A 26,779-nucleotide genomic window follows, 5' to 3' on the forward strand; every position below is an offset into this window, starting at 1 on the left:
CCACAAAATCCTTTTATTTGGCCAAAAAATACTTATTTATATCGTCCAATATTTTAATCAGTGATAAACAATAAATCATCAATGTACAGATCAATCTGCTGTAAATTGGTTCCTAGTCTTCCAAGTAAGATCTTAAAATATGCCACAGATGATGGTTGAAGGAAAGCTTTCTTTATCTGAATACTCTTCCTAGACAGCCTACAAAAAATTATCTACATGTATACATTGAGCTGGAACATACATGCATAACAATTAGTTGAAATATTGACAGCAGCCTCAAGTCATCTTTTGTGTTTAATCAGTATCTTCTTCAAAAAGAAACTCACAATTTATGTGTTTATGATTTCATACCAAATCAGACCCCATTATCAAAAGATAATTTTATCAGTTGTAAACAGTAGCCACAACTTTAATCAATTGAATGATTCTACAGACAAATATTGCAAAATTTACCAATGGAAGAAACACTGTCACATGTCAATCATGTGGACTAGAAGACGAAGACATTATACACATGCTTACAAATTGTATTGACTATTGTACTATACAGTTCCAAAATCATATATTTCACAAAATTGAAAAACATAGTTCATATAGTTATTGATAACATTGGTATAAATAGATGGATCTATTTATTTGCTGACAAACAGTCATTAACACAATTAATGCTGGATCCTAGCTTTTACTGATGGGTATTTAAATCTGAGTTTAATAAGTTAAATAAAGTGACTAAAGTTACTTGTGAAATGTACTGTGCACTACATTATAAGAGACTGGTGCTGAGAAAAGAGGCTTATAATTCCTAAATCAGAAAATATTCAAAACCAAACCCCAAAGATCACATTTACCATTCAATTATAATCTTTAAACCAAATTGTATGGAAAAAGTGGTGTATGGATATATATAGTACAGTCAGGGGTACTACTTATACAAGTAATCTTTATTTACTTGAAGAAGTAAAAAAAATATACTTATTTAAGTTAATTATAATGTTTGAATAATCTCCCCTTAATTTTCTCAAAAAATTTACTTGCATTGGTAAATTTTTTTTACAATCCCACAAAAATTCTCAAGTTTTGAGATGTAAAAACATGCCTTTATTGATTTTTTCCAGGTTAGCTCATAATTTTTTATTAGAGTTCAATGTTTCAACTCATTAATTCAACAAAGAAACTGATTGCGCAAAGATCTTAAGAATTTGCGCAAGGCCTTCAAAAATTGTCCCTTGGGGCTTGTAAATGAGCAGTGTTCTGAAGATAACAGACAAATGAGATTTTCATTGTCCATAAAATTACACTTACATGATTAGTAAAGACATCTGCAAAGGACAGACAATTTAAAATTCTATTAGAACAAAGAAGTCCTAAGAATTCAAGAAAAGAAGAAAGGATGATTTTTTAAATTATATAAGTAAAATAAAATGCTCCGCTGGGATGCAGCTTGATACGACGGCAGAGGTCGAACTCTGAACAGTTGGGGCAAGTATGGACACAACATTCAAGCTTGATACAGCACTGAATTTGGATTGTAATTAAATATTTGACACAGCATAGGTTTCTGACACAGAATGAATGTGGTCTAAAAACTTAAAAAATTTTAATTTACCAATTCAAACCATATTATTATTATTTGCTTTTATATATAAATCAGAAATAACCAATTTAAAATGGAAAGTTTTAAAGAAAAAAAATGGAAATCCCCCCCCCCCCCAAATTTTTTGAACCTCCTTATGATTCATCACCCCCAAACTCAATCCCAGCCTTCCCTTTGTGGTATCGTACCTTGCAGTACAATTTCAGAGAGATCCATACACTTGAACACAAGTTATTGTCTGGAAACTAGAAAAATGCTTGTTTTTTGCCCCCTTTTTGGCCCCAAATTCCTAAACATTAAGGGCAATTACCCCCAAACTCAAACCCAGCTTTCCCTTTGCGATATGGAACCTTGCAGTACAATTTCATAAAGATCCATACGCTTACACACAAGTTATTGTCCTGAAACTAGAAAAATGCTTGTTTTTTTTTTGCCCCTTTATGGCCCCTAATTCCTAAAATTTTGAGGAAATTACCCCCAAAATCAATCCCAGCCTTCCCTTTGTGCTATGGTACCTTGCAGTACAATTTCAGAGAGATCCATACACTTGAACACAAGTTATTGTCTGGAAACTAGAAAAATGCTTATTTTTGGCCCCTTATTCCTAAACGTTTTGGGCAATTACCCCCAAACTCAATTCCAGCTTTCCCTTTGTGATTTGGAACCTTGTAGTACAATTTCATAAAGATCCATACACTTACACACAAGTTATTGTCATGAAACCAGAAAAATGCTTGTTTTTTGCCCTTTTTTGGCCCCTAATTCCTAAAATTTGAAGGCACTTACCCCCAAAATCAATCCCAGCATTCCCTTTATGATATGGAACCTTGTGGTACAATGTCAGAGAGATCCATACACTTACACACAAGTTATTGTCATGAAACTTGAAAAATGCTGGTTTTTTGCCCCTTTTTGGCCCCTAATTCCTAAAATTTGGAGGCAATTACCCCCAAAATCAATCCCAGCATTCCCTTTGTGATATGAAACCTTGTGGTACAATGTCAGAGAGATTCATACACTAACACACAAGTTATGTCTGGAAGTTACAAAAATGCTTATTTTTTGCCCCTTTTTGGCCCCTAATTCTTTAACTGTTGGTACCATAACCCCCAAAATCAATCCCCACCTTCCTTTTGTGGTATTGAACCTTATGGTAAAATTTCATAGAGATCCATTCACTTAAACTAAAGTTAGAGTGTGAAAACCAATGTGTCTTCGGATGACGACGACGACGTCATACCAATATATGACCACAAAATTTGTTTGCGGTCGTATAAAATTCTGAAAATCTAAAGGACATAACTAAGCCAAAAAATTATTTACCTATACAAGTAAATAAAAAACACTTGTATAAGTATCCTACAAATTTACTTATATAAGTATATTAATATTACTTCTTCAAGTAAATAAAAATTACAAGTAGTACCCCTGACTGTAGTATGTATAACATGAGCTAAATTTTTAACAAAAACATCTGCTTATAAGAAAATGTAGAACTACATTTTGGTTGTACTATATTTAATATTGATAACAAAAAAACTTTTACTTTTATCCAGAAGAATGTGATATATTTTAATATAGCCTAATTTCAATTGTATAGCACTGCTTCTACGAACATTGTAGCCCATCTGTATTATAACCTATGAAACTGGTAATGGATGTAAATAGGTTTTATATGCACCTGCTTTTTACATTTTTGATATATAAACCAGCTTTAATCATGTACATGGAGTCTAGAATGTCACTCATAATTCTCATTTTACATCCCAATAGTGTGTAAATTAATTTTAAATATGTAGACTTTTAATTTTTTTGGTGTGGTTCGTGTTGCTCAGTCTTTAGTTTTCTATATTGTGTTTTATTGAGAGCTATTCCATTAAAACGTATGTGGGAGGGTAGGAAGGGAAGTTTAATTATTGAATGTGGATCATGGGTCTTTTTTCAGTATGCTTCTATTACCATTATGCAAAGTTATCTAAACAAGAGTGCACACACTGAAATGTCTCGCCTTCTTTACTAATCATTGATATTATGTTGATAGTCCTAAATATAAAGCTTTCTTACAACTGTCACATAAACTTAACATTAACCAAGAAAACTAAAGATTGACCAATGAACCATGGAAATGAGGTCAATGTCAGATGAACCATGCCAGGCAGGCATGTACAGCTAACAATTCTTCCATACAACAAATATAGTTGACCTATTGCTTATAGTTTAAGAAAAACAGACCAAAACACAAAAACTTAACACTGAGCAATGAACTGTGAAAATGAGGTCAAGGTCAAATAAAAACTGCGCGACTGACATAAAGACCATAAAATATTTCAATACACCAAATATAGTTGACCTATTCCATATAGTATTAGAAAAAAAGACCAAAACTCAAAATCTTAACTTTGACCACTGAACCATGAAAATGAGGTCAAGGTCAAATGACACCTGCCAGCTAGACATGTACACCTTAAAATCATTCCATACACCAAATATAGTTGACCTATTGCTTAAAGTGTAAGAAAAACAGACCAAAACACAAAAACGTAACATAAGCAATGAACCATGAAAATGAGGTCAAGGTCAAATAAAATCTGCCAGACTGACATGTACATCATTAAATATTTCCATACACCAAATATAGTTGACCTACTGCATACAGTATTAGGAAAACAGACCAAAACACAACAAGAGTGCACACGCTAAAATGTCTCGCCTTCTTTACTAATCATTGATATTATGTTGATAGTCCTAAATATAAAGCTTTATTACAACTGTCACATAAACTTAACATTAACCAAGTAAACTAAACATTGACCAATGAACCATGAAAATGAGGTCAAGGTCAGATGAACCATGCTAGGCAGGCATGTACAGCTAACAATTCTTCCATACAACCAATATAGTTGACCTATTGCTTATAGTTTAAGAAAAACAGACCAAAACACAAAAACTAAACACTGAGCAATGAAACTTGAAAATGAGGTCAAGGTCAAATAAAACCTGCGTGACTGACATATAGATCATAAAATATTTCCATACACCAAATATAGTTGAACTATTGCATATAGTATTAGAAAAAAAGACCAAAACTCAAAAACTTAACTTTGACCACTGAACCATGAAAATGAGGTCAAGGTCAGATGACACCTGCCAGCTAGACATGTACACCTTACAATCATTCCATACACCAAATATAGTAGACCTATTGCATGCAGTATTAGAAAAAAAGACCAAAACTCAAAAACTTAACTTTGACCACTGAACCATGAAAATGAGGTCAAGGTCAGATGACACCTGCCAGCTAGACATGTACACCTTACAATCATTCCATACACCAAATATAGTAGACCTATTGCATACAGTATAAGAAAAACAGACCAAAACACAAAAACTTAACTATAACCACTGAACCATGAAAATGAGGTCAAGGTCAGATGGCACCTGCCAGTTGGACATGTACACCTTACAGTCCTTCCATACACCGAATATACTAGACCTATTGCTTATAGTATCTGAGATATGGACTTGACCACGAAAACTTAACCTTGTTCACTGATCCATGAAATGAGGTCGAGGTCAAGTGAAAACTGTCTGACGGGCATGAGGACCTTGCAAGGTATGCACATACCAAATATAGTTATCCTATTACTTATAATAAGAGAGAATTTAACATTACAAAAAATCTTAACTTTTTTTTCAAGTAGTCACTGAACCATGAAAATGAGGTCAAGGACATTGGACATGTGACTGACGGAAACTTCGTAACATGAGGCATCCATATACATAGTATGAAGCATCCAGACCTTCCACCTTCTAAAATATAAAGCTTTTAAGAAGTTAGCTAACGCCGCCGCCGCCGTCGCCGCCGGATCACTATCCCTATGTCGAGCTTTCTGCGACAAAAGTCGCAGGCTCGACAAAAACTTAACATTTAACAATGAACCTTGAAAATGAGGTCAAGGTCAAATAAAACATGCCAGACTGACATGTACATAATAAAATATTTCCATACACCAAATACAGTTGACCTATTGCATACAGTATTAGAAAAACAGACTAAAACACAAAAACTAAACTATGACCACTGAACCATGAAAATGAGGTCAAGGTCAGATGACACCTGCCAGTTAGACATGTACCCCTTACTATCATTACATACACCAAATATAGTAGACCTATTGCTTATAGTATCTCAGATATGGACTTGACCACGAAAACTTAACCTTGTTCACTGATCCATGAAATGAGGTCGAGGTCAAGTGAAAACTATATGACAGGCATGAGGACCTTGCAAGGTACGCACATACCAAATATAGTTATCCTATTACTTATAATAAGAGAGAATTTAACATTCCAAAAAATCTGAACTTTTTTTTCAAGTAGTCGCTGCACCATGAAAATGAGGTCAAGGACATTGGACATGTGACTGACAGAAACTTCGTAACATGAGGCATCTATATACAAAGTATGAAGCATCCAGGTCTTCCATCTTCTCAAATATAAAGCTTTTAAGAAGTTAGCTAACGCCGCCGCCGCTGCCGCCGCCAGATCACTATCCCTATGTCGAGCTTTCTGCGACAAAAGTCGCAGGCTCGACAAAAATGGTTCTTGGTTGGAGGGATATTTTGAAAGTTCCTTCCTACCCTCCCACATACATTTTAATGGAATAGCCCTGACTGTTGTTTGTCTTTTTGTCGTTTTTAATTTAAGCACATGTGTACAAAATAAAAATTATTATTTCTAATACCCTGGTAACAATTTGACCATGAACAATTTTGTAAAGCGAACTTATCCATTCACTCAATACAAATAAACTTAAATGCTTAGGAAGGAAAATTTCCAGTAGTTTCATTAGATAACTCTTAATTAAACAATAAACCTACTATAAGTTAAAGTTATTTCTTAGCAATACTTACATTCTCAGTAAAATAAGATTGATAATTGTCCATTCTGCGGGCTTGTGCAGGATATTTTTGCTGTCGAGACTGAAAAATAAAGAGATGACATACATGTATGTCTCTACAGATTTAAATCAATAATTTTATGCAAATTAATCATGGGATTTAAAATACTAATCTTAGCTTGGAACTATAAGATTTAATTTCTTTGAAGAGTCATTATTGTTTTTAAGAACTTGACTGTATAGCTTAAAGCTATAGTCTGCAACAAAAGTTGCATTAGACCAGAAATAAGGTCATCTTTTTCTCTTGACTGTTAATGGCGTCTTTACACTAAATCCATTGGATGTAGGATGTGTACTGATTGATATTTTAGTCTTAGATACATGATTTTTTATTAGCTGTCAGTAACTGCGAGTACTCCCAGATCTGTACTTTGTGTCATTTTTGTTGTGGGGATGTATAAATACCCTGTTACATTGGGTCTGTGTTTTTGTTAAGATGTTTTTCTGCTTTGTATCAATCTGATGAGTTAATAAAATATGTCATAAGCATCACATCTCAGACGTTTTTTGTCTAAAATGTAAGTGGCCGCATTTGTGTTCAGTCTCAACCTAAATACATGTTATGTATTATCATCAAATACAACATATATTTTCAAAAATATTAAGACTGAACACAAATGCAGACACTTCCAATTTAGACACAAGAGTGCACACCTTGAAATGTCTCGCCTTCTTTACTAACCATTGATGTGATGTTGATAGTCATAAATATAAAGCTTTACTTCAACTATCACATAAACTGAACATGATTCAAGAAAATGAGATCAAGGTCAGATAAACCAAACTTGAAATACATGAAGACCTTACAATCATTCCATACACCAAATATGCTTTAAATATAGTTGACCTATTGCACATAGTATCTAAGAAACAAACTAAACCAGGAAAACTTAACATTGATCCATGAACCATGAAAATGAGGTCAAGGTCAGATGAACCCTGCCAGACAGATATGTACACCTTACAATCATTACATGCTTTAAACATAGTTGACCTATTGCATATAGTATCTAAGAAACAAACATAACAAGGAAAACTTAAGATTGACCAATGAACCATGAAAATGAGGTCATAGTCAGATGATAATTTCTAGACAGACATATACACCTTACAGTCATTCCGTACACCAAATATAGTTGACCTATTGCTTATAGTATTAGAAAAACAGACCAAAAAAAACAAAAAACTTAACATTGAGCAATGGCCCGTAAAAATGAGGTCAAGGTCAAATAAAACATGCCAGACTGACATGTACATCGTAAAATATTTTGATACACCAAATATAGTTGACCTATTGTATACAGTGTTAGAAAAACAGACCAATACATAAAAACTTAACTTTAACCACTGAACCATGAAAATGAGGTCAAAGTCAGATGACACCTGCCAGTTGGACATGTACACCTTACAATCATTCCATACACCAAATATAGTAGACCTATTGCTTATAGTATCTGAGATATGGACTTGACCACGAAAACTTAACCTTGTTCACTGATCCATGAAATGAGGTAGAGGTCAAGTGAAAACTGTCTGACAGTCATGAGGACCTTGAAAGGTATGCACATACACTATATACCAAATATAGTTATCCTATTACACATAAGAGAGAAATTAAGAATACTAAAAATCTTAACTTTTTTTTCAAGTAGTCAAGGACAATGGACATATGACAGACAGAAACTTCGTAACATAAGACATCTATATACAAAGTATGAAGGATCCAGGTATTCTAGCTTCTGAAATATTAAGCTTTTAAGAAGTTTGTTAACACTGCTGTGGCTGGATCACTATTTCTATGTAGAGCTTTCTGCGACAAAAGTTCCAGGCTCAACAAAAAACCGTCTTAAAATTAGCGCAATGCTAAAATTGTGAAGATTTCAGTAATTGTGCATGCATTTAATTTGCTAGTACCTGATTCATGTGCAATGTAATGTCAAAAACAGCACATATTTATGCAAAAAAAAGTATTGTACTTTCCAATAAATAGCTAAAAAGTTAAATTTCAACAAGTTTGTAAAAATGCTATATTTTTGGACAAAAAGGGGTCTTACCGGGCCTACACCTTTTGCATCAAAAACTGATATATGCATCTCTCATAATTTTTGAGATAAAAATAATTAAAAAATCTTGAAAATAGAGGTTTAGATGTATACAATGCATGCAAATATTGCAAAAAAGTTCAGTTAATATGACTTACAATTATTATTTCTCAAAATCCTATCCTAAAAATTCTTTTAACCGTAAATCTCTTTGAATTTTCATAATATTTCAATGATCTTATATTTTAAACTTTGCACATACTTAACAATCATGTTTAAGCAAAAATCACTTAATTTTGTAATACTTTATTTTCTTAGGCTGAAAAAAGTGCTCTAACACTTCTCTTTTTCATTTTTAATAATATAAAATTTAATGAACAGCTGCCCCATAAGCGCATGATACGCCCGTCACTTTTTCAAAGAATAAAGTTCAATAACTTCTCAATGTCATATCAGGAATTTAAATAAAATGCTTTGCTGAGCGCAGTTGGATACGACCGCAGAGGTCCAACCCTGAACAGTTTGGGCAAAAATGGACGCAATATTCGCGCTTGATACAGGTCTGAATTTGGATTGTAATTAAATATTTGACACAGAATAACTGTAGCCAAAGAACTTAAAAATGGTTATATTCAATTTTTTGCTTTTATGCAATACACTATGCTGTTGCGAATTGACCCCCTTCCCCCCCCCCCCCCCCCCCCCCCAAAAAAATGTACCCCCCCCTTTTTTTTTGCTTTTGTGCAATACACTATGCTGTTGCATATTGACCCCCCCTTTTTTTGCCAAAAAAAAAAATATTTGAAGAAATTTTCTTTTTAATTACTGAAATCTGACTGAAATGAGAAAAGATTGCCCCCCTTCTTTTTCCAAAAAAAAATTTCTTCCCTCAAGATATGGTCATAATCTCAATTCAAATTTCCAATGGAGTTTGCAACCATAATTACCAATTTAAATACATCATAAAAGTCTTAAAATAGAAATTGACATACATAATCATGGCTAAAATTAATGTTCCTTTAATAGTAACTTCTTTATACATAATTTAAAAGAAGTGTAAGGGAGGTAAATATTAACATACACAACATTGTACTTTAAATGTGTTTGGATTACCTCCCTTACACTGCTTTTAAATTGTCCATTAACCAGGAAACCCTTCTTTTCCCCCCTTTTTTGCCCATAATCCCTAAACGGTTTGAGCCATAACCCCCCAAAACCAATCCTAACCATCCCTTTGTGGTATGGAACCTTATGGTATAATTTCAGAGAGATCAAAACACTGTTCCACAAGTTATTGTCTGGAAACTAGAAAAGCTTATTTGGGCCCTTGTTGGCCCCTAATTCCTAAACTATTAGGACTATAACCCCAAAAATCAATCCCAACCTTCCTTTTGTGGTTATAAACCTTGTGTTTAAATTTCATAGATTTCTATATACATTTACTAAAGCAATTGTCCGGAAACAAAATGTCTTCGAACGACGTTGACGACGTGATACCAATATACGACCGCAAAATTTTTTTGCAGTCGTATAAAAAAACTAAAGGGAGGTTATCTTAATAGGTATAAACAGTCACCAAAGTTTCGCGAAAACTGCTTAAAGCACTTTAAAGATATGTCTGAAAACTGGAAAATCAACCCTTTTCATGAATAAAATCCTATAACTCAAAAAAATTAAATCTGAATTTTATAAAAATTGAAAGGGAGCTTACGTCAATAGATATAAACAATTCACCAAAGTTTCATGAAAACTGCTGAAAGCATTTTTGAGTTATTGTCCGAATACTGGAAAAATCCCCCTTTTTTAATGAATAAAACCCCATAACTCGGAAACCTAATTCCAAAAATTTATAAAAATCGAAAGGAAGCTCATGTCAATAGTTATAAACAATTCACCAAAGTTTCTTGCAAATTGGTGAAAGTGTTTTTGAGTTATTGTCCGAAAACTTGAAAATCCCCCTTTTTTAATGAATAAAGACCCCATAACTCAAAACATAAAATCTAAAATTTATAAAAAACAAAAGGGAGCTCACGTCAATAGATATAAACAATTCTCCAAAGTTTCATGCAAATTGGTTTTTGAGTTATTGTCCAACATGTGGACGACGGACGGACAGACGGACGGACAACGGTATACCATAATATATCCCGTAAACGGGCGTATAAAAAGGGTCACCGAATTCATTCATTGAGTATATTATAATTGAATTTTATGCACAGCAATTTTATATCAATTAAAACAGAAACTTTAGTGGCAATAACATACAATTTTAAAGAAAATTTGTAGGACAGAATCTTGAGAAAAGTAAATTTACAGTAAAATTTTAATTTTTTATCTCCGATATTTAAGTGCATCTTATACATTGGTTCTTCTGTCTAGGGAATATTTAATTTGCTTTATTTCTGAAAGTATAAAAGTTACTTGTAAATTTGTTTTTATATTTATATGCAGTACATGCTCTCATGGAGACTAACTTGTTATGGGATGGATGGATGAACAAATGGACTTACAGATAGATGCATATGGAAACAAAGACAGAATAAAATGCTTCGCTGGGGCGCAGCTTGATACGACGGCAGAGGTCAAACCCTGAACAGTTGGGGCAAGTATGGACACAAAATTCAAGCTTGATACAGCTATGACTTTGGATTGTCATTAAATATTTGACACAGCCTACGTCGAAGGCCTGCTACGAATGATTCTGACAACAGAAATAAGCGTGCCATAGATCATTTTGTAGATAATTGAATGTTGATTTACAGCATAGGTTTCTGACACAGGATGAATGTGGTGTAAGAACTGGAAAAAATTTAATTTACCTATTATGGTGGAATCTCCATAAACTAAATTGTTTGTTAATTTCAATATATCAAAGAATATGTAGAATTCAATGTTTGATGTAATGTAATAAAGTTGAAATTTGGACCGTTTTTGTTCAATGTGGACCAATTTGGTAACATGTATAAATAATCAAAAATCTAAATACATGGGAGCCCATTTAAATACATCATAAAGGTATTAAAATAGAAAGTGACATCATAGTCATGGCTAAAAATAAACAAAAATCCTTAATCAGCAACATTTAAAGTAATATCTAAAAATAAAATTCCTTTGTAACCATAAAAGCCCATTTAAATACATCATAAAGATATTAAAATAGAAAATGACATCATAGTCATGGCTAAACATAGCAAAAAACCCTTAATCAGCATCATTTAACAGTAATATCTAAAAATGGAAATTACATCATAAAGGTATTAAAATAGAAAATGACATCATAGTCATGGCTAAAAATAAACAAAATCCTTAATCAGCATCAGCAACATTTTATAGTAATATCTAAAAATAAAATTCCTTTGTAACCATAAAAGCCCATTTAAATACATCATAACAGATATTAAAATAGAAAATGACATCATAGTCATGGCTAAACATAGCAAAAACCTTAATCAGCATCATTTAACAGTAATATCTAAAAATAAAAATTTCTTTGCAACCATAAAAGTAAAATAAAAAATGACATCATAATCATAGCTAAAAATAAACAAAAATTTTTTTATTGGCAAATTTTAAATGGAGTTTATTATACTAAAACAATAAATTTGCAACCATAAACATGATAAAACCCCATTTAAACACATCATAAAAGTATTAAATAATTCAACTACATCATAAGGCTATAAAAATAGAAAATGACTTCATAGTCAAGGCTAAAGGTAAACAAAAAACCTTCATCAGCAAAATTTTATATTGGCAAATTTCCAATGAAGTTTATTACACTAAAATTGTTGGCAAATTTCCAATGCATTTATTAACAATAAAGTTATTGGCAAATTTCCAATTTACATAATTTAAAAGCAGTGTAGATGAGATATTTAAATGAGTTTGAATTACCAACCTTACACTGCTTTTAAATAATGTTCTTTACTCAATTATTTGTCTATTAAAATGGAAACCCTTGTTTTTTAACCTTTTTTCCCCTTATTCCTTAAACATTAGAGCACACTAAAAAAATCCTTATTTTTGACCAATATTTGGCCCCTTATTCATAAATGTTTGAGCAATTAACCCCAAAACTCAATTCCTACTTTCTCTTCGTGATAAAAAATAACTAACTTAAAATGTAAATTTTAAACAAAAAAAAAATGAAAAAAAAAAATTACCCCTTTTTTGACCCCCGCCCCCCTTATGATTCATCACCCCCCACCCCCCTTTCCCCCCAAACCAAGCTCAATAACAGCCTTGCCTTTGTGGTATGGTACCTTGTAATACAATTTTAGAGAGATCCATACACTTGAACACAAGTTATTGTCTAGAAACTAAAAAATGCTTATTTTAAACGCCTTTTTAGGCCCCTTATTACTAAACGTTTTGGGCAATTACCACAAAACTCAATTCCAGCTTTCCCTTTGTGAAATGGAACCTTGTAGTAAAATTTCAGAAAGATCCATACACTTACACACAAGTTATTGTCATGAAACTAGAAAAATGCTTGTTTTTTGCCCCCTTTTGGCCCCTTATTCCTAAAATTTTGAGGCAATTAACCCCAAAATCAATCCCAGCATTGACCCTTTGTGATATGGAATCTTGTGGTACAATGTCAAAGAGATCCATATGCTAACACACAAGTTATGTCTGGAAGTTACAAAAATGCTTATTTTCGGCCCCTTTTTGGCCCCTAATTCCTTAACTGTTGGTACCATAACCCCCAAAATCAATCCCCACCTTCCTATTGTGGTATTGAACCTTATGGTAAAATTTCATAGAGATCCATTTACTTTAACTAAAGTTAGAGTGCGAAAACCATTGTGTATTCGGACGACGACGCCGGACGACGACGACGACGACGACGACGACGACGTCATACCAATATACGACCTCAAAATTTGTTTGCGGTCGTATAAAAAAGACATCATAGTCAGACTAAAGGTAAACAAAAAACCTTCATCAGCAAAATTTTATATTGGCAAATTTCCAATGAAGTTTATTATACTAAAATAATTGGCAAATTTCCAATTTACATAATTCAAACATAGTGTAGGTGAGATATTTAAATGAGTTTGAATTACCAACCTTACACTGCTTTTAAATAATGTTCTTTACTCAATTATTTGTCTATTAAAATGGAAACCCTAGTTTTTTAACCTTTTTTCCCCTTATTCCTTAAACGAAAAAAAATAAATACCCCTTTTTGGACCCCCCCTCTTCCCTTATGATTCATCACCCCCCCCCCCCCCCCCCCCCCCCCCCCCTTCCCCCCAAATTCTCTTCGTGATAAAAAAAACTAACTTAAAATGTAAATTTTAAACAAAAAAAAAGGAAAAAAAATAATTACCCCTTTTTTGACCCCCCCTCCCCCCTATGATTCATCACCCCCCTTCCCCCCCCAAACCAAGCTCAATAACAGCCTTGCTTTGTGGTATGGTACCTTGTAATACAATTTTAGAGAGATCCATACACTTGAACACAAGTTATTGTCTAGAAACTAAAAAATGCTTATTTTAAACCCCTTTTTAGGCCCCTTATTACTAAACGTTTTGGGCAATTACCACAAAACTCAATTCCAGCTTTCCCTTTGTGAAATGGAACCTTGTAGTAAAATTTCAGAAAGATCCATACACTTACACACAAGTTATTGTCATGAAACTAGAAAAATGCTTGTTTTTTGCCCCCTTTTGGCCCCTTATTCCTAAAATTTTGAGGAAATTAACCCCAAAATCAATCCCAGCATCGTCCCTTTGTGATATGGAATCTTGTAGTACAATGTCAAAGAGATCCATACAATAACACACAAGTTATGTCTGGAAGTTACAAAAATGCTTATTTTTCGGCCCCTTTTTGGCCCCTAATTCCTTAACTGTTGGTACCATAACCCCCAAAATCAATCCCCACCTTCCTATTGTGGTATTGAACCTTATGGTAAAATTTCATAGAGATCTATTCACTTAAACTAAAGTTAGAGTGCGAAAACCATTGTGTATTCGGACTACGACGCCGGACGACGACGACGACAACGACGACGACGCCAACGTCATACCAATATACGACCACAAAATTTTTTTGCGGTCGTATAAAAACATAATCTCCCATACTATGGAAGGTAAGGAAAAATGTCAATCAAAATGCAGCTACAAACCTGAATGTGCCAATCATTTCTTTGTATTCAGTATAAACATCTTGTAGTGTAAGCTTCAAGGGAGATAACACATCTTGTATCCTAAGGGAAAACAAAACTACATGTTTATCCTTTTGCATATATTTTGTTTTGGTTCACAGAAATTTTTATGTAATTTTCTAACATTTTATGTATAAACAATTTTATGTATCATATGAATTACTTGAAATTTATGTACATCTTGATGGTGTGTTGCTGTCTAATTGACATAAGTTTATACACATGTACTATTTTTATAATCATGTAGTTCAGGAAAAGGAAATATAATTATGATTACTTAGATATGAGAAATAGCATTTTGTTTTTCTATTGAAATTTTATATTTCATGTTAATAAACTGAATTTACTTTTAGTGTTACTCAGTCTCATGTCGAATATGGAAATAAATATAAAACAAATTGTCTCCAGTTTTACCACTATGCAAATTAAAGCAATGAAGAAAACAGAAGTCAATTTCAGGAGAAATTATTCACAAAAGCAGATTTTGGATATTTTATGACATAAAGGATAATCTTTATTATGACAGGACTTAGCTATTGTAATCAGGATGTGTCCTTCGATCGCACAGATTAATGAAATTACTTATTTAGACAGAAGAAAATAACGCATCCAGGACATGTGTACATACATTGACACAAACTATCAGTGTGAGACAAATAAAATATCATATTTTGAATTTAAGACAAACAACTTATGTGACAAAGGAAACTAACATTTACTCAATGCCACATCTGACAAAAAAGCATAAAAAAAAATTAAAAACTTACACTTTTTGTAATCTCTCCATTACTATTTTCCTTCTTATTTGCATCTGATCATAAGTGTCAACTGTAGGCAGGTAAACAGGTATCTTTTCTTGCTCATCCTAAAATGTGAATAAAATTTTAAATTAAGTAATTATGTAAAAGAGTAGAGCCAGCAACCCCAATAAACAGCCAAGAAAGGTGTATTTTTTAATACCTGCACATAAACATGAATTAAGAACTTTAAGAAACCAGATAAAAAAATTGTTAAATCATCTTTGTTTTTCATTAACATTACACAAGAATATAATACTTGAATATAGATATACTTTTAAATTCAAAAGCTTGCAACTGTGGTTCTTTGAACATACTTATTAACAAAACCTTATGAAGGGCCACCAATATCAAAAGTCAAGGATATAACATTTCTAGATAGTGTATTCTGCAAAAATATGCATAGAAAGCAGAAAACAAAAAACATATGATTCTTTCTCTTAGAGAATTTACTGGAGGTTTCAATTTATTTCAAAGTTTTTAAAAAAAAATATTTTTGAATTAATACTCTTGTTTTTTTTTTTAATACACATGATTGGTCATAATAAATTAATGATTGTACACATTTTTTATTGTTGATGTTCTGTTTATACACAAATCAAGTAAGAACTGATAGTACCTTTTCTATAGGTTCAGTAAACAATTCACCAGCAAAATACCGTTGGACTTTATTTGCATAATCTTTTGTTTCTTCTTTCAATCTTTCAAATTCAGGTATTGGTAATCTTGTATCTTTATCATCGTCCATATTGGATTCAATCCCAATATCCTCTATTTCAAATTCCCCAGCATCTACTCTTTTACATAAAGCTTGATACAATGCTTCAAAATGTGTTTTTGACCAGCTCTTACTGGTTTGATCCTGTTCTGTTGACTTCTGTAGATATTCTATTGTTTCAGTTGTTATCCATGTTTTAACAGACTGGCATATCAACTGAATAACAGAATGACTAGACATCCTGGTATGTCCTGGTTTTGACTTACTGTCTTTTTCTTTGCTCACACGAGGACAAGTTGCTGTTAACTTTCCAAAGGTTTTACTGTTGTCACTATCAACAACATTTTTCAAAACAGATGATCCATCACTATCCATCTCTGATATACTAGTGTTCTTCTGTTCATGTACTTCATGAACATATTTGGGAACATCTTTATCAATGGCAACGATTTGCTGACCAGAACTTTTGGTCTCTAAATTTTCTTGTGATTTTGGTCTTATATTTTGTACCATTGAAGGTTCAGAAACAGTTTCTATTTCTACCAACTGACCAAGTAACAGTTTTCTCCTGTCTAATAACTTCATTAAATGTTGCATTTTATCTTCAGTTTGTGATTGATTATTTCCCTTTGAACTATTTGTCTCAGGTGTTGACGCTAAAGGAGAACAACTTGCAACATTTGCCTGTGCCAGTGAAGTTTTACAATCAATTTCAGCATTTTCTGAAAATGTCCCCCCAAACTGGGTATTTGTTTTAGTCTGATCAATATCTTGACAAACATGTTCCACGTCTTTTTCATCATCTGAATCTTCTTCACAATCTATTTCTGACACAATTTCATCTGTGAGTTTTATGTCAGCTGTTTTTCTGGTTATATCAATGATTTCTTTGTTGTTGTCATCTGAACTTTTTATCTTTGATTCTGGTTTATCAAGTTTATTCAACTTGTGAACTTCTTTCCATACATGTTCTATAGGTCCAACAACTTCTACACCTGGTAATCCGCTGAAACAAAACATACATTCAAATTCTAATCTGGAACTTATCATTGTTGTTAAAGCAAAAAAACAATACAGTGGATTATTGTACTCCTAATCTCAATTTTCTGATTCCTGGCTGATTTACATTTTTCATGACCAGTTGATTGTTTTACGTTTTTAATTAACATGTGGATTACTTGTTCTCAGGTCTACACTTTTTTAATTAACATGTGGATTACTTGTTCTCAGATCTACACTTTTTTAACAAACATGTGGATTACTTGTTCTCAGATCTACACTTTTTTAATAAACATGTGGATTACTTGTTCTCAGGTCTACACTTTTTAAATTAACATGTGGATTACTTGTTCTCAGATCTACACTGTTTTAATTCACATGTGGATTACTTGTTCTCAGGTCTACACTTTTTTAATTAACATGTGGATTACTTGTTCTCAGGTCTACACTTTTTTTATTTTAATTATTAAGTTAAATTTCCTCAACAAATTTCTCTGGTTGTGCCATTCTGATGGTATATCTGATGGTGGTACATTAAGAACGTTATCTATACTGTTTATTTCTACTGAGCTAATATTCACAATATCTAAAATTTCAATTACATGTAAAAATTAAAATAAATTACACAAAGAAGGACAAAGACATTTAGGAGCGGTCATGTGAAGAGATATGTTAATGCAATGTTTCAACCATTTAATCTGAACAAAAATTTCTTTCTGTAAAATAAATGGGGAATGTGTCCATGGGACACAGATAATGCCCCTGCTTGCATATAATGTTATAAAGGGACATAACTCAAGAACTGTAAAAGTGACACTACCCAAATTTTTACTTGATCTGAGTTTTGTGGTAATAAGCATTGTGTATACGTTTCATAACATTTGGTCGAGGCAAACTTAAGTTAGGAAACGGAAACGAAAAATCAAGCAATTTTTCCATTTGTAAAGGAGCATAACTGTAGAACAGTAAAAGTGACGCCACCAAAATTCAAACTTGATCTGTGTTTTGTGGTAATAAGCATTGTGAATAATTTTCATAACATTTGGTTGAGGCAAACTTAAGTTAGAGAACAGAAATGAAAAATTTAGCAATTTTTCCATTTGTAAAGGGGTATAACTCTAGAACGGTAAAAGTGACGCCACCAAAATTCAAACTTGATCTGTGTTTTGTGGTAATAAGATTGTGTGTAAGTTTCATAACATTTGGTTGAGGCAAACTTAAGTTAGAGAACGGAAACGAAAAAATTAGCAATTTTTCCATTTGTAAAGGGGCATAACTCTAGAACGGTAAAAGTGACGCCACCAAAATTCAAACTTGATCTGTATTTTGTGGTAATAAGCATTGTGTATAAGTTTCATAACATTTGGTTGAGGCAAACTAAAGTTACAGAACAGAAACCAATTTTGGGACGTACGGACGTACATACAGACGGACAAGGGTAAAACTTAATGCCCCCTCCGCTACGGCGGGGGCATAAAAATATTCATTAGACAATTGCTCTACATCTGTGAGCACCCCTAAAATGTCATAGATTGCCTAAATATCTTCTTATATCACTAGAACAGATTTTGTCACTAAATGTCAAGCAATGCCACATTTCTCAAATCTAATTAAAATTTGAATTTATCTTAAATAATTGTCAAGAATTACATTCCTCAGAGGAATCATTATTATAAAGTAAAACCTGGTACCTGTTTGTAGTAAGCAGACTAACACAAACTCTCTCCTCTTCTCTAGACCATAATGGAGTTGTAGATAACTGATTCTGTAGGTATCTTGATGCTTTGTAACAATGATTACTGCAGAAACTCTGTTCAAATCAAACATATAAGGTTCAAATAATATTATCTTCAAAAAATTTTAACGTCAATAGAAAAATCCATCCATAACACAAAATCAGTATATGGACACAATAAACACAAAAACAAAGGAGCAGTGCTTTTATTGCATATATTCACTTACATAAGAATTCAGGCATGTTTATTTTTTGTAATTTAGATAATTGTATGTAAGACAAAGAGAGATAAAACACAAATTTTAAGAGGCAAAACATCTGGAGCACAATATTAAAGGTTATTAAATTACAAGATATTTTTAAAGATACATTATTTGACAACGAAATTCTTTTTATTTTCAAAATCAAATATGATTTTTTTTTGTTTATGTTGTCTAACTTTGCTATTAAAGCCATATAGGTGGCTCCAACATGGTCAAATCCGACCTTGAAAACTAATGTCTCATTTAAAACAACATGTAACATTCAAAACCTTACTTAAATTTGCTTAAAAGTTACCTGGTGACCTGAGGCATTTTTAAAAACGACCTTGCATCTTTTAAGGAGCTCCATATAGACAAAGTTTTTGTTCATTGCTTAATATCTTAAATTCAATTTAAAATAAATTAGCATGGCTTTTTCCATCTTTTTATTTCATGGCTTTATTCTTGAGATTAAAATTTCACAGATGAAAACTATGACATACTTTCCTCTCAGTTATATCATAAACTTTATTATCTTTTGTGGATATGTGATATTTCTGCTTGGATATCTGTCAATATAAAATATGTATATTACATTGAAGTAATAATGTACCTACATCTATCAGCATTCAACAATAATATATAGTGCATAAATTTGTAATATTGTCAAAAGTATTCATTTTTGCAGTTCGGTACAGACATGAAACAATAAATATTGGAAATTTATATGGAACAAAAACACATGACAAGATACCAATATAGCAGCTATTGCTATCGATCATACCATATGGCAGATTCTTCATACACAATATCATGAACTAGATCAATAAAATCAAAAGCCAAAGATAAAAAACAATGTAAACAAGAAGTTGCATGCATTGTCCTGATAAGCATACACCACTGTTGATTCAAAGAAACCAGGAAGTAGGTGTCAAACAGACATGAACAAGAATGTGTCCATAGTACACGGATGCCCCACTCACACTATCATTTTCTATGTTCAGTGGACCGTGAAATTGGGGTCAAAACTCTAATTTGGAATTAAAATTAGAAAGATCATATCTTAGGGAACATGTGTACTAAGTTTCAAGTTGATTGGACTTCAACTTCATCAATAACTACCTTGACCAAAAACTTTAACCTGAAGCGGGACAGACAGACGGACAGACAGACGAACAAACGAACGGACGCACAGACCAGAAAACATAATGCCCCTACTACTATCGTAGGTGGGGCATAAAAATGCTGTGACTCACACATTCAAATTGTCAAGCTGCTTATTGAAAATGAAGTCATTTTGTTCATAAGTTCTAGAGAAAAGTGTGATAAAAATATTTGTTTTTTATTCAACATTATGAAAAATTCAAAGTATTGGCAAACAGAAAGTAGGGGTCTGACGGATCAGAAAAAGCTCACAAGCTAGAAGTCATTCTGTTGAGTAGTTCCTGAAAAAAGTATGACAGAAATATAATGATAATTTCTAATTTAAGGTTGTGTCTAATTTCAAAATGATTAGGATGAATGTTAATCTTATATGAGTCATATTTGTCATTTGAAAACGTCTGTCATGTACAGTAAATTCTTCTATCATTAAAACCCATCCAAATGAAAAGACTGTGTTGCAGCAAAAATAAATGTATAGTGATTTAGAAGGGTTAAACAGGAATATAAGGAATCCATGAAGAAAACAGTTATATCTGTATATCTGTCCAAGTCAATGTTTCCACTGACCCAATACTCTAAAATGGTTTATTTTTGCGGAGTTTAATTAAATTTTCTTATTTCTAGTGTAAAACCTGTTCCTTAGGTTTAATTTTTATGATTTTAAAGTCCATGATTTTAATATTCTTTAAAGAACACAACACAAGGGAATATTTCCATGGTGTTATATTAATCATGAAATAAGCGAAAAATAAACCTCTCACAAAAATGTCTGTCTATACAGTATGTTTCTGTATACCACATTTAAGTTATATAACTTACAGCAGTAAGTAGTTTACCACAGACAGGATAGCCACATGTCTTTGTTATAGCTCTTTCTTCTACAACATCTTCATAATGGTGTGGTGCAATAAATTGGCACTGAAATTAAAAAGCATTATCCAAGTTATTGTTGATCCTAACACATTTTTTATCTATTCATAGGATTTACATTATTTTTGTGACATGAAGGCCAAATTTCTAAGGTTTATTAAATCAAAAAAATAAGCATGAAAACTTTTCTTTCCTTTTGAGTCTTAGTTTTTTATGTATTGTTTTTGTGGACTTTTGTCTTTTTTGTGTTTCATGCCTTGGCATTGTCAGTTTTCCTTCCACTTGTGAATTTTCTGGTATCTTCTGTCTCTTTTTACAAAACTAAGTTGGACACACAGTAGACGGTAAAGTTATTTAGGAAGAAAATCTATTCTATGAACCCACAACCTGCTACATTCAATGTGAGTACACAAACTACTACAAACTGAAGATGTATACAAAAAAAAAAAAATAGAGCTCAGCAAACAGCATGTGAACAGACATGAAGGAAGTAATTCTAATCAAAGTTCTTTTTCCTATCCTTCAAACAATTATGTAAAATAATGTGACACACTTGTGTTTTATACAACATGGAAAATAAAGGATTTCAATAATCAAAACATACTGAATCTTTGAGGAATTCTTCTGTTATTGGGTTTTCTATTAGTCTTTCTACAATACGGAAGGCTTTTTCTTCAGATGCAACTTGTTTTCTGATCTTAGCTTCCACTAGCTTTTTCTTTTCCAATTGTTTATTTAATTCCTCTTTTCCTGTCTTCTTCTCTTTTCCTTTGTTATATCTTTATTTCAATAAGAGGTAAAAATAATTACATCATCATAAACATTTAACAAATAATTCATGACATTGAGCGAACTATGGCAGTTTATGGACCAAGATGTAATTTTCCAAAAAGTAAATATGCAGATTTTATACATTAGGATTTGTTTGTTTGAAAACATCATGACATATTGACAACTTATGATAATGTTGAGCAAAGGAAAATAATAATATTGGACATGGTTTCCCTAGATCCATCAATAAAGTCCTTGGAAATCCCCAACAAGTTTTGAGATGTAAAGAATTAACGCGTGAATGATCAAGAATTAAGTTAGCTACATGTATTAACAGTATAAACCATTCTACACTTATGAATAAAAGGGGTTGTGGATTGTGCAGTGTACGTCAATTAGATGGCAACCCAACATCACAGAAAAAAGAAGATATCTAGAGGTCATTGTTGTATTTCATATTTAAAACTCTATATCATCAGTTGTCAAAATGTACACTTTTTTTAAACCCAATAAGAAACATTGGGGTTGTTCTCATCATATCTCTGACATGGATTGACTTTCCTACTTTCTTAAAAAACATCTTAGATCAATTAACATAAGTAGTAATGAACTTTTGTTTAGAACTATCTGACTGGGATCTTCAATTATTATGCTGGTTTTTCTATAACCACTGAGAAGACCAAGAAACTCAAAATACCTCCAGTATTTGTATGTTTTGTGCCAAATGAATAAAATGATTCAGTTTAAATCATTAATATCTGGTTGTGTGTTTTAGTTTACACTATATGGTGTTCTACAATGCAAGGATCACCAGTCCTTCACCTTCCATCTGATACCTTAAATACTAAAATATATGCTACATAGTTTTAGATTTACACCAATGTGTAGGAATTATTTAGTTTTAAATATGTACTACTTTCCAGTATGTTCTTTTTTGACGGGGCCGATTATTACGAAGTCTATCCAAATTTATTTTTGCAAATCTTTAAAGAATTCCGCTCAAGCTGGTGCTGGGGGCCGTCTTAAAATTGCAGTGAGGTGAGATTTTTTTTTTGCTCCGTGTTAAAGGTCTCACTGTGACTTTGAGATGAAGAACAGCAATAAAAGCGCTGTTCCTTTGCTTATTGTGTGTTTTTTACTGTGCATGTACTCATTTTGTGTCATGGATGTATACCCCAAATCCTTTGTTTTTCTATTAGATAGACAAAACTGTTTTAAAGCCACCTCAATTTGTGCCTGTACCAAGTCAGACTATCAGGACCGTTTGTTAGTTCTTCTTATTTGTTGGTAGGTCTTTTCACAGCTGAACACCACCACACAACGCAAAACATTGCTGAACACCTCAAAATGATCTTAAACTATGAAATAAACAATATTTCATTATGTTATCTTATCTATTTCACGTATTTTATTAAAAGGTTTTAACAAATAAAAAGGAAACGAGACCAATTATTAACTTGATTTTGGTTTTGCATGTGTGTTAATTTATGATTGGCGATTATCACATTTAATCTTGTTTACCCCTAGACGTGTGTCAGGCTAAAATTGATTTATTATACATTTAGAACACATATAAGTTGCATTTGGCGAAATCTTTTTTAATTTGTTTCTCGTAAGGCATACCGAAATATTTGAAAAACAGTTTTTGTCATCAAAGCTCCTATGTTCATGATGTTCTGAAATTGTTCAAAAAATAATATTTCGATGAAGTGTAGTTTTTGTCCAGAAAAACAGTTTTCATCATCCAAGCTCCTGTGTTCTAAAATTGTAAAGTAAATTAATGTTCCAATGAAGTGTCATTTTTACCCAGAATAAAAAAGACAAACTTTCCTTAAACGACACTTTTTTTTTGTCCAGAATAAAAATGACAAAATAGGCAAAATTGAACTACACAATGACAAAACAGACCCTAAAAATGACATAAATATATTATATTAAAAAAAATAAAAAAAGAATTCATCTGCCCAGAACCAAAAAAAATACCTTCAATAATCATATTGAAATATACATTTAATCTGATAAAAATCAATATTGACGTCAATATATATGTAGCTGATTTACTGAAACAATAACATAATAAATAGACTTTCACTAACGCTGTGTGTATTCTCCGTTTATTTATTCTTTGAAATTGCGATAAAAAATCAACAAATTCAACATTTTTCTGCTTTTATTGACACACATTATTATTTTTTCATAGTTTTAATTCACTTTTTGGGTGTTCTGCGATGTTTTGCTGTGTTCGGTGGTGTTCAGCAGTGAAAAGATTGACCCCTTATTTGTCTTTGACTTTGTATTTATAAAACAATGTATGTCTGCATTTTTTCCAATGAGGAGTCAGGTGTTGATGGTTAATGTGGTCAGTTGCACTGTGCCATTCCTGTTATCAATTTTTTCACATTTGATGAATTTCAGTAAATAAAAAACTGAACACACAGAGACTGTAGAAGTCTGTTAAAGTCTGGTAGAGTCTGGAGGCTTAAAATTGGTTAATTAGTGTTAATAACAATGCAATAGTGTTTATTATATATGTTATCGTTTAAAGTCAATTTAAATAATAGTACAAGTGGTTTTAAATTGGCTGTGAGAAGAAGAAATAATTTACAGTTGACCAACTTGGAAGAATGATGGGGACGACAGAAATAAGGGTGCCATACATGTACATCATTTTGTAGATTTACAGCATAACAAGTTTCAGTGGGATAGATAACCGCCAAATAAAAATATAACAAAAGTTCGTGAACAAGTTTTATTACTCAAAAATGAGGGGGGGGGGGGGGGGGGGTACTTTGTGTTGTATCAAGGTATATATGAACTTTTTTTCAGAGTCATTGTACATGTATCAAGATAATAATTCGTCCTCTCTCACAGGTAACACTTGACTCGACCTTTATCAACTGAATTAAATGAACATACATTGGATACTTTTCATTTGCGTTCTTCTTCATTTTGAGAGCAAATATATGCGTACAGGTCGCTATCTATAGTGTCTTTGGTTATGTTCAGTTATTACGAAATTTTTTGTCATGGGCGCTGACATCTTGAAAATAATCTCTAAACGTATAAATCTCAAACTATTTTTTTTATTTATAATTGAAAACTATTATATTAACAGAAGTATGATTTATTAATTTACATTATATCAGCTGTTTTATAAATTTCAAAATCATAACGGTTTTCTCGGGGGAAAAATACAATTAGAGATTAAAGCACTGTTGAAAATGAAAATGAAAACAAAAACATGAACATGTGGTCTAGCGGAGATAAATTAACCAAAGTTCCCTTTAATCACAAACGATTTGTTTGTGTAGATTATCCAGGTGTTGTAAAGAATGCCGATAAAGCATTGAAGTCTATTGGTGGAACTGAAAATGTTTCAAAGGTGAACAACACAATATGAGTATACGGTACCACCACAGGCAAGAAATGCCTGTGTATGCCTCTGTTACAAGCACTTGTCTTCATCAGGGTTTCCCCTGGGTCAAAATTATTTACGCCACCTCTTTCGCCAAAACAATATTTTTTCCGACATTCTCAATTTTTTTTCGCCAACTAACAAAAAATATTTTTTTACTTGTTTTCCGTCTTGTTAAAAAAAAAGTCAACAGTATTGTTGTCCCATTTATTATAATTCTACATATCTATTTTATAATCCACATTGTAATAAATGAACAAGCAATTAGAACAAAATGTCTTCTTCTTCCTCTGGTTAAGTGTAGTACTTTTTGGAAAATGACGCTATCAGCGGCATGTTTCCGATACCATTGACCAGAACTTACGGAAGTCGATTATTGCCTCTGCCTACCGCACTCGGTTTCATATTTACTATTTTACATACTAACTGGAATCTGCTTGTATTACGCTACACTCGAACAAAGTGTTGTAGTCGGACGGAAACCAGTTTACATACTTTATTTTATTTACCAAAAAGATATCTTGACCTGTCCATATGTTTTTTGTTATTAAATGGTATTTGGAGCTATCCCTTTGTTATATTTTTCATATTTATTCGAGCTTTCACTTTTATGCACATGTCTTACAATCGTAAACAATCGGTATGTATACATGATAAATAGATCCATTTTGTTATGGTGTTGGACTTTTTACCCTCCAATGGTCAGCAATCGCTAGACAAAATAGTTCTCCTAAATAATGTCAGCCTTTCATGCCATTTCAACTTTACAATCATTAAAAAAAGTGAAAATCAGAATCATTTTGATATCCATTGGATAGAAACTGGTCTTTATCCAGATTTAAGAAGATTTTAAAAATCGGAAATTAGTAATACGGTTATACCCACGCGGTGCGTATGAATCTTTGTTTACAAAACAGGATTTCGGAACGTCTCTAGTTTTTAGATCGTAAGTCACGATAAACTCAAACTGAAAGTAAACAGTTGTTTGTAAGACGCAGGTTTACTCACCATAAACAAGCTGAAACGTTCAGTATGGCATATATTTTAGGTTAAAGACGGTCCCATTCATTTAAAAAGCATTTTGAAAGTAGATGATGGGATTATTTCAGGTTTGGGGAACGAGTAAATTATCACAAAGTTCATTTCTTGACGACCTCATAATTTCATCATGTCGATGGTACAAATCGATTTTTACTGTTTACTGTCGCTTCTCATGTTTTGTATTTAAACGGTCGTTTATTTTTAAACCCGAACCAGGCATATGCATTCTGTAATTGTGCAAATCTTCGTTCTTTGG

General features: G+C 32.4%; 2 protein-coding genes across 2 annotated transcripts in view; one reads left to right on the forward strand and one right to left on the reverse strand.

Annotated features, from left to right (window-relative positions):
- On the reverse strand, positions 1–25,121 carry LOC127728643 (RNA polymerase II subunit B1 CTD phosphatase Rpap2-like). Its single transcript, XM_052236174.1, has 10 exons — positions 24,984–25,121; positions 21,901–22,075; positions 21,246–21,344; positions 19,766–19,831; positions 18,977–19,095; positions 16,188–17,292; positions 15,539–15,636; positions 14,733–14,813; positions 6,508–6,576; positions 1–198 (listed from the first exon to the last, which is right to left on the reverse strand). The coding sequence occupies exons 1-10, from the start codon at positions 25,013–25,015 to the stop codon at positions 54–56; spliced, it is 1,989 nt and encodes a 662-aa protein (XP_052092134.1). The 5' UTR covers positions 25,016–25,121; the 3' UTR covers positions 1–53.
- Positions 25,122–25,289: 168 nt separating this feature from the next.
- The window catches only part of LOC127728648 (general transcription factor 3C polypeptide 5-like), a 60,301-nt gene continuing 58,811 nt past the window's right edge, over positions 25,290–26,779 (forward strand). The window contains exon 1 of the mRNA XM_052236186.1: positions 25,290–25,449. Within this exon, the coding sequence (XP_052092146.1) occupies positions 25,309–25,449 (141 nt within the window). The 5' untranslated portion in view covers positions 25,290–25,308. The remainder of the gene's footprint in view (positions 25,450–26,779) is intronic.

Source organism: Mytilus californianus, unplaced genomic scaffold (genome assembly GCF_021869535.1).
Source record: "Mytilus californianus isolate M0D057914Y unplaced genomic scaffold, xbMytCali1.0.p SCAF_2, whole genome shotgun sequence".
Taxonomy (NCBI): domain Eukaryota; kingdom Metazoa; phylum Mollusca; class Bivalvia; order Mytilida; family Mytilidae; genus Mytilus; species Mytilus californianus.

What these genes read in the sequence shown, in the direction of transcription:
- LOC127728643 (XM_052236174.1), bottom strand. Translation starts at nt 25,015, where the DNA reads ATGAAGAAGAACGCAAATGAAAAGTATCCAAT. An exon ending in AAGAATTCCTCAAAGATTCA is followed by an intron (nt 21,345 to 21,900) that starts GTATGTTTTGAT and finishes TTTTAATTTCAG; the next exon opens with TGCCAATTTATTGCACCACA. An exon ending in ATGGAGAGATTACAAAAAGT is followed by an intron (nt 14,814 to 15,538) that starts GTAAGTTTTTAA and finishes GTTTTCCCTTAG; the next exon opens with GATACAAGATGTGTTATCTC.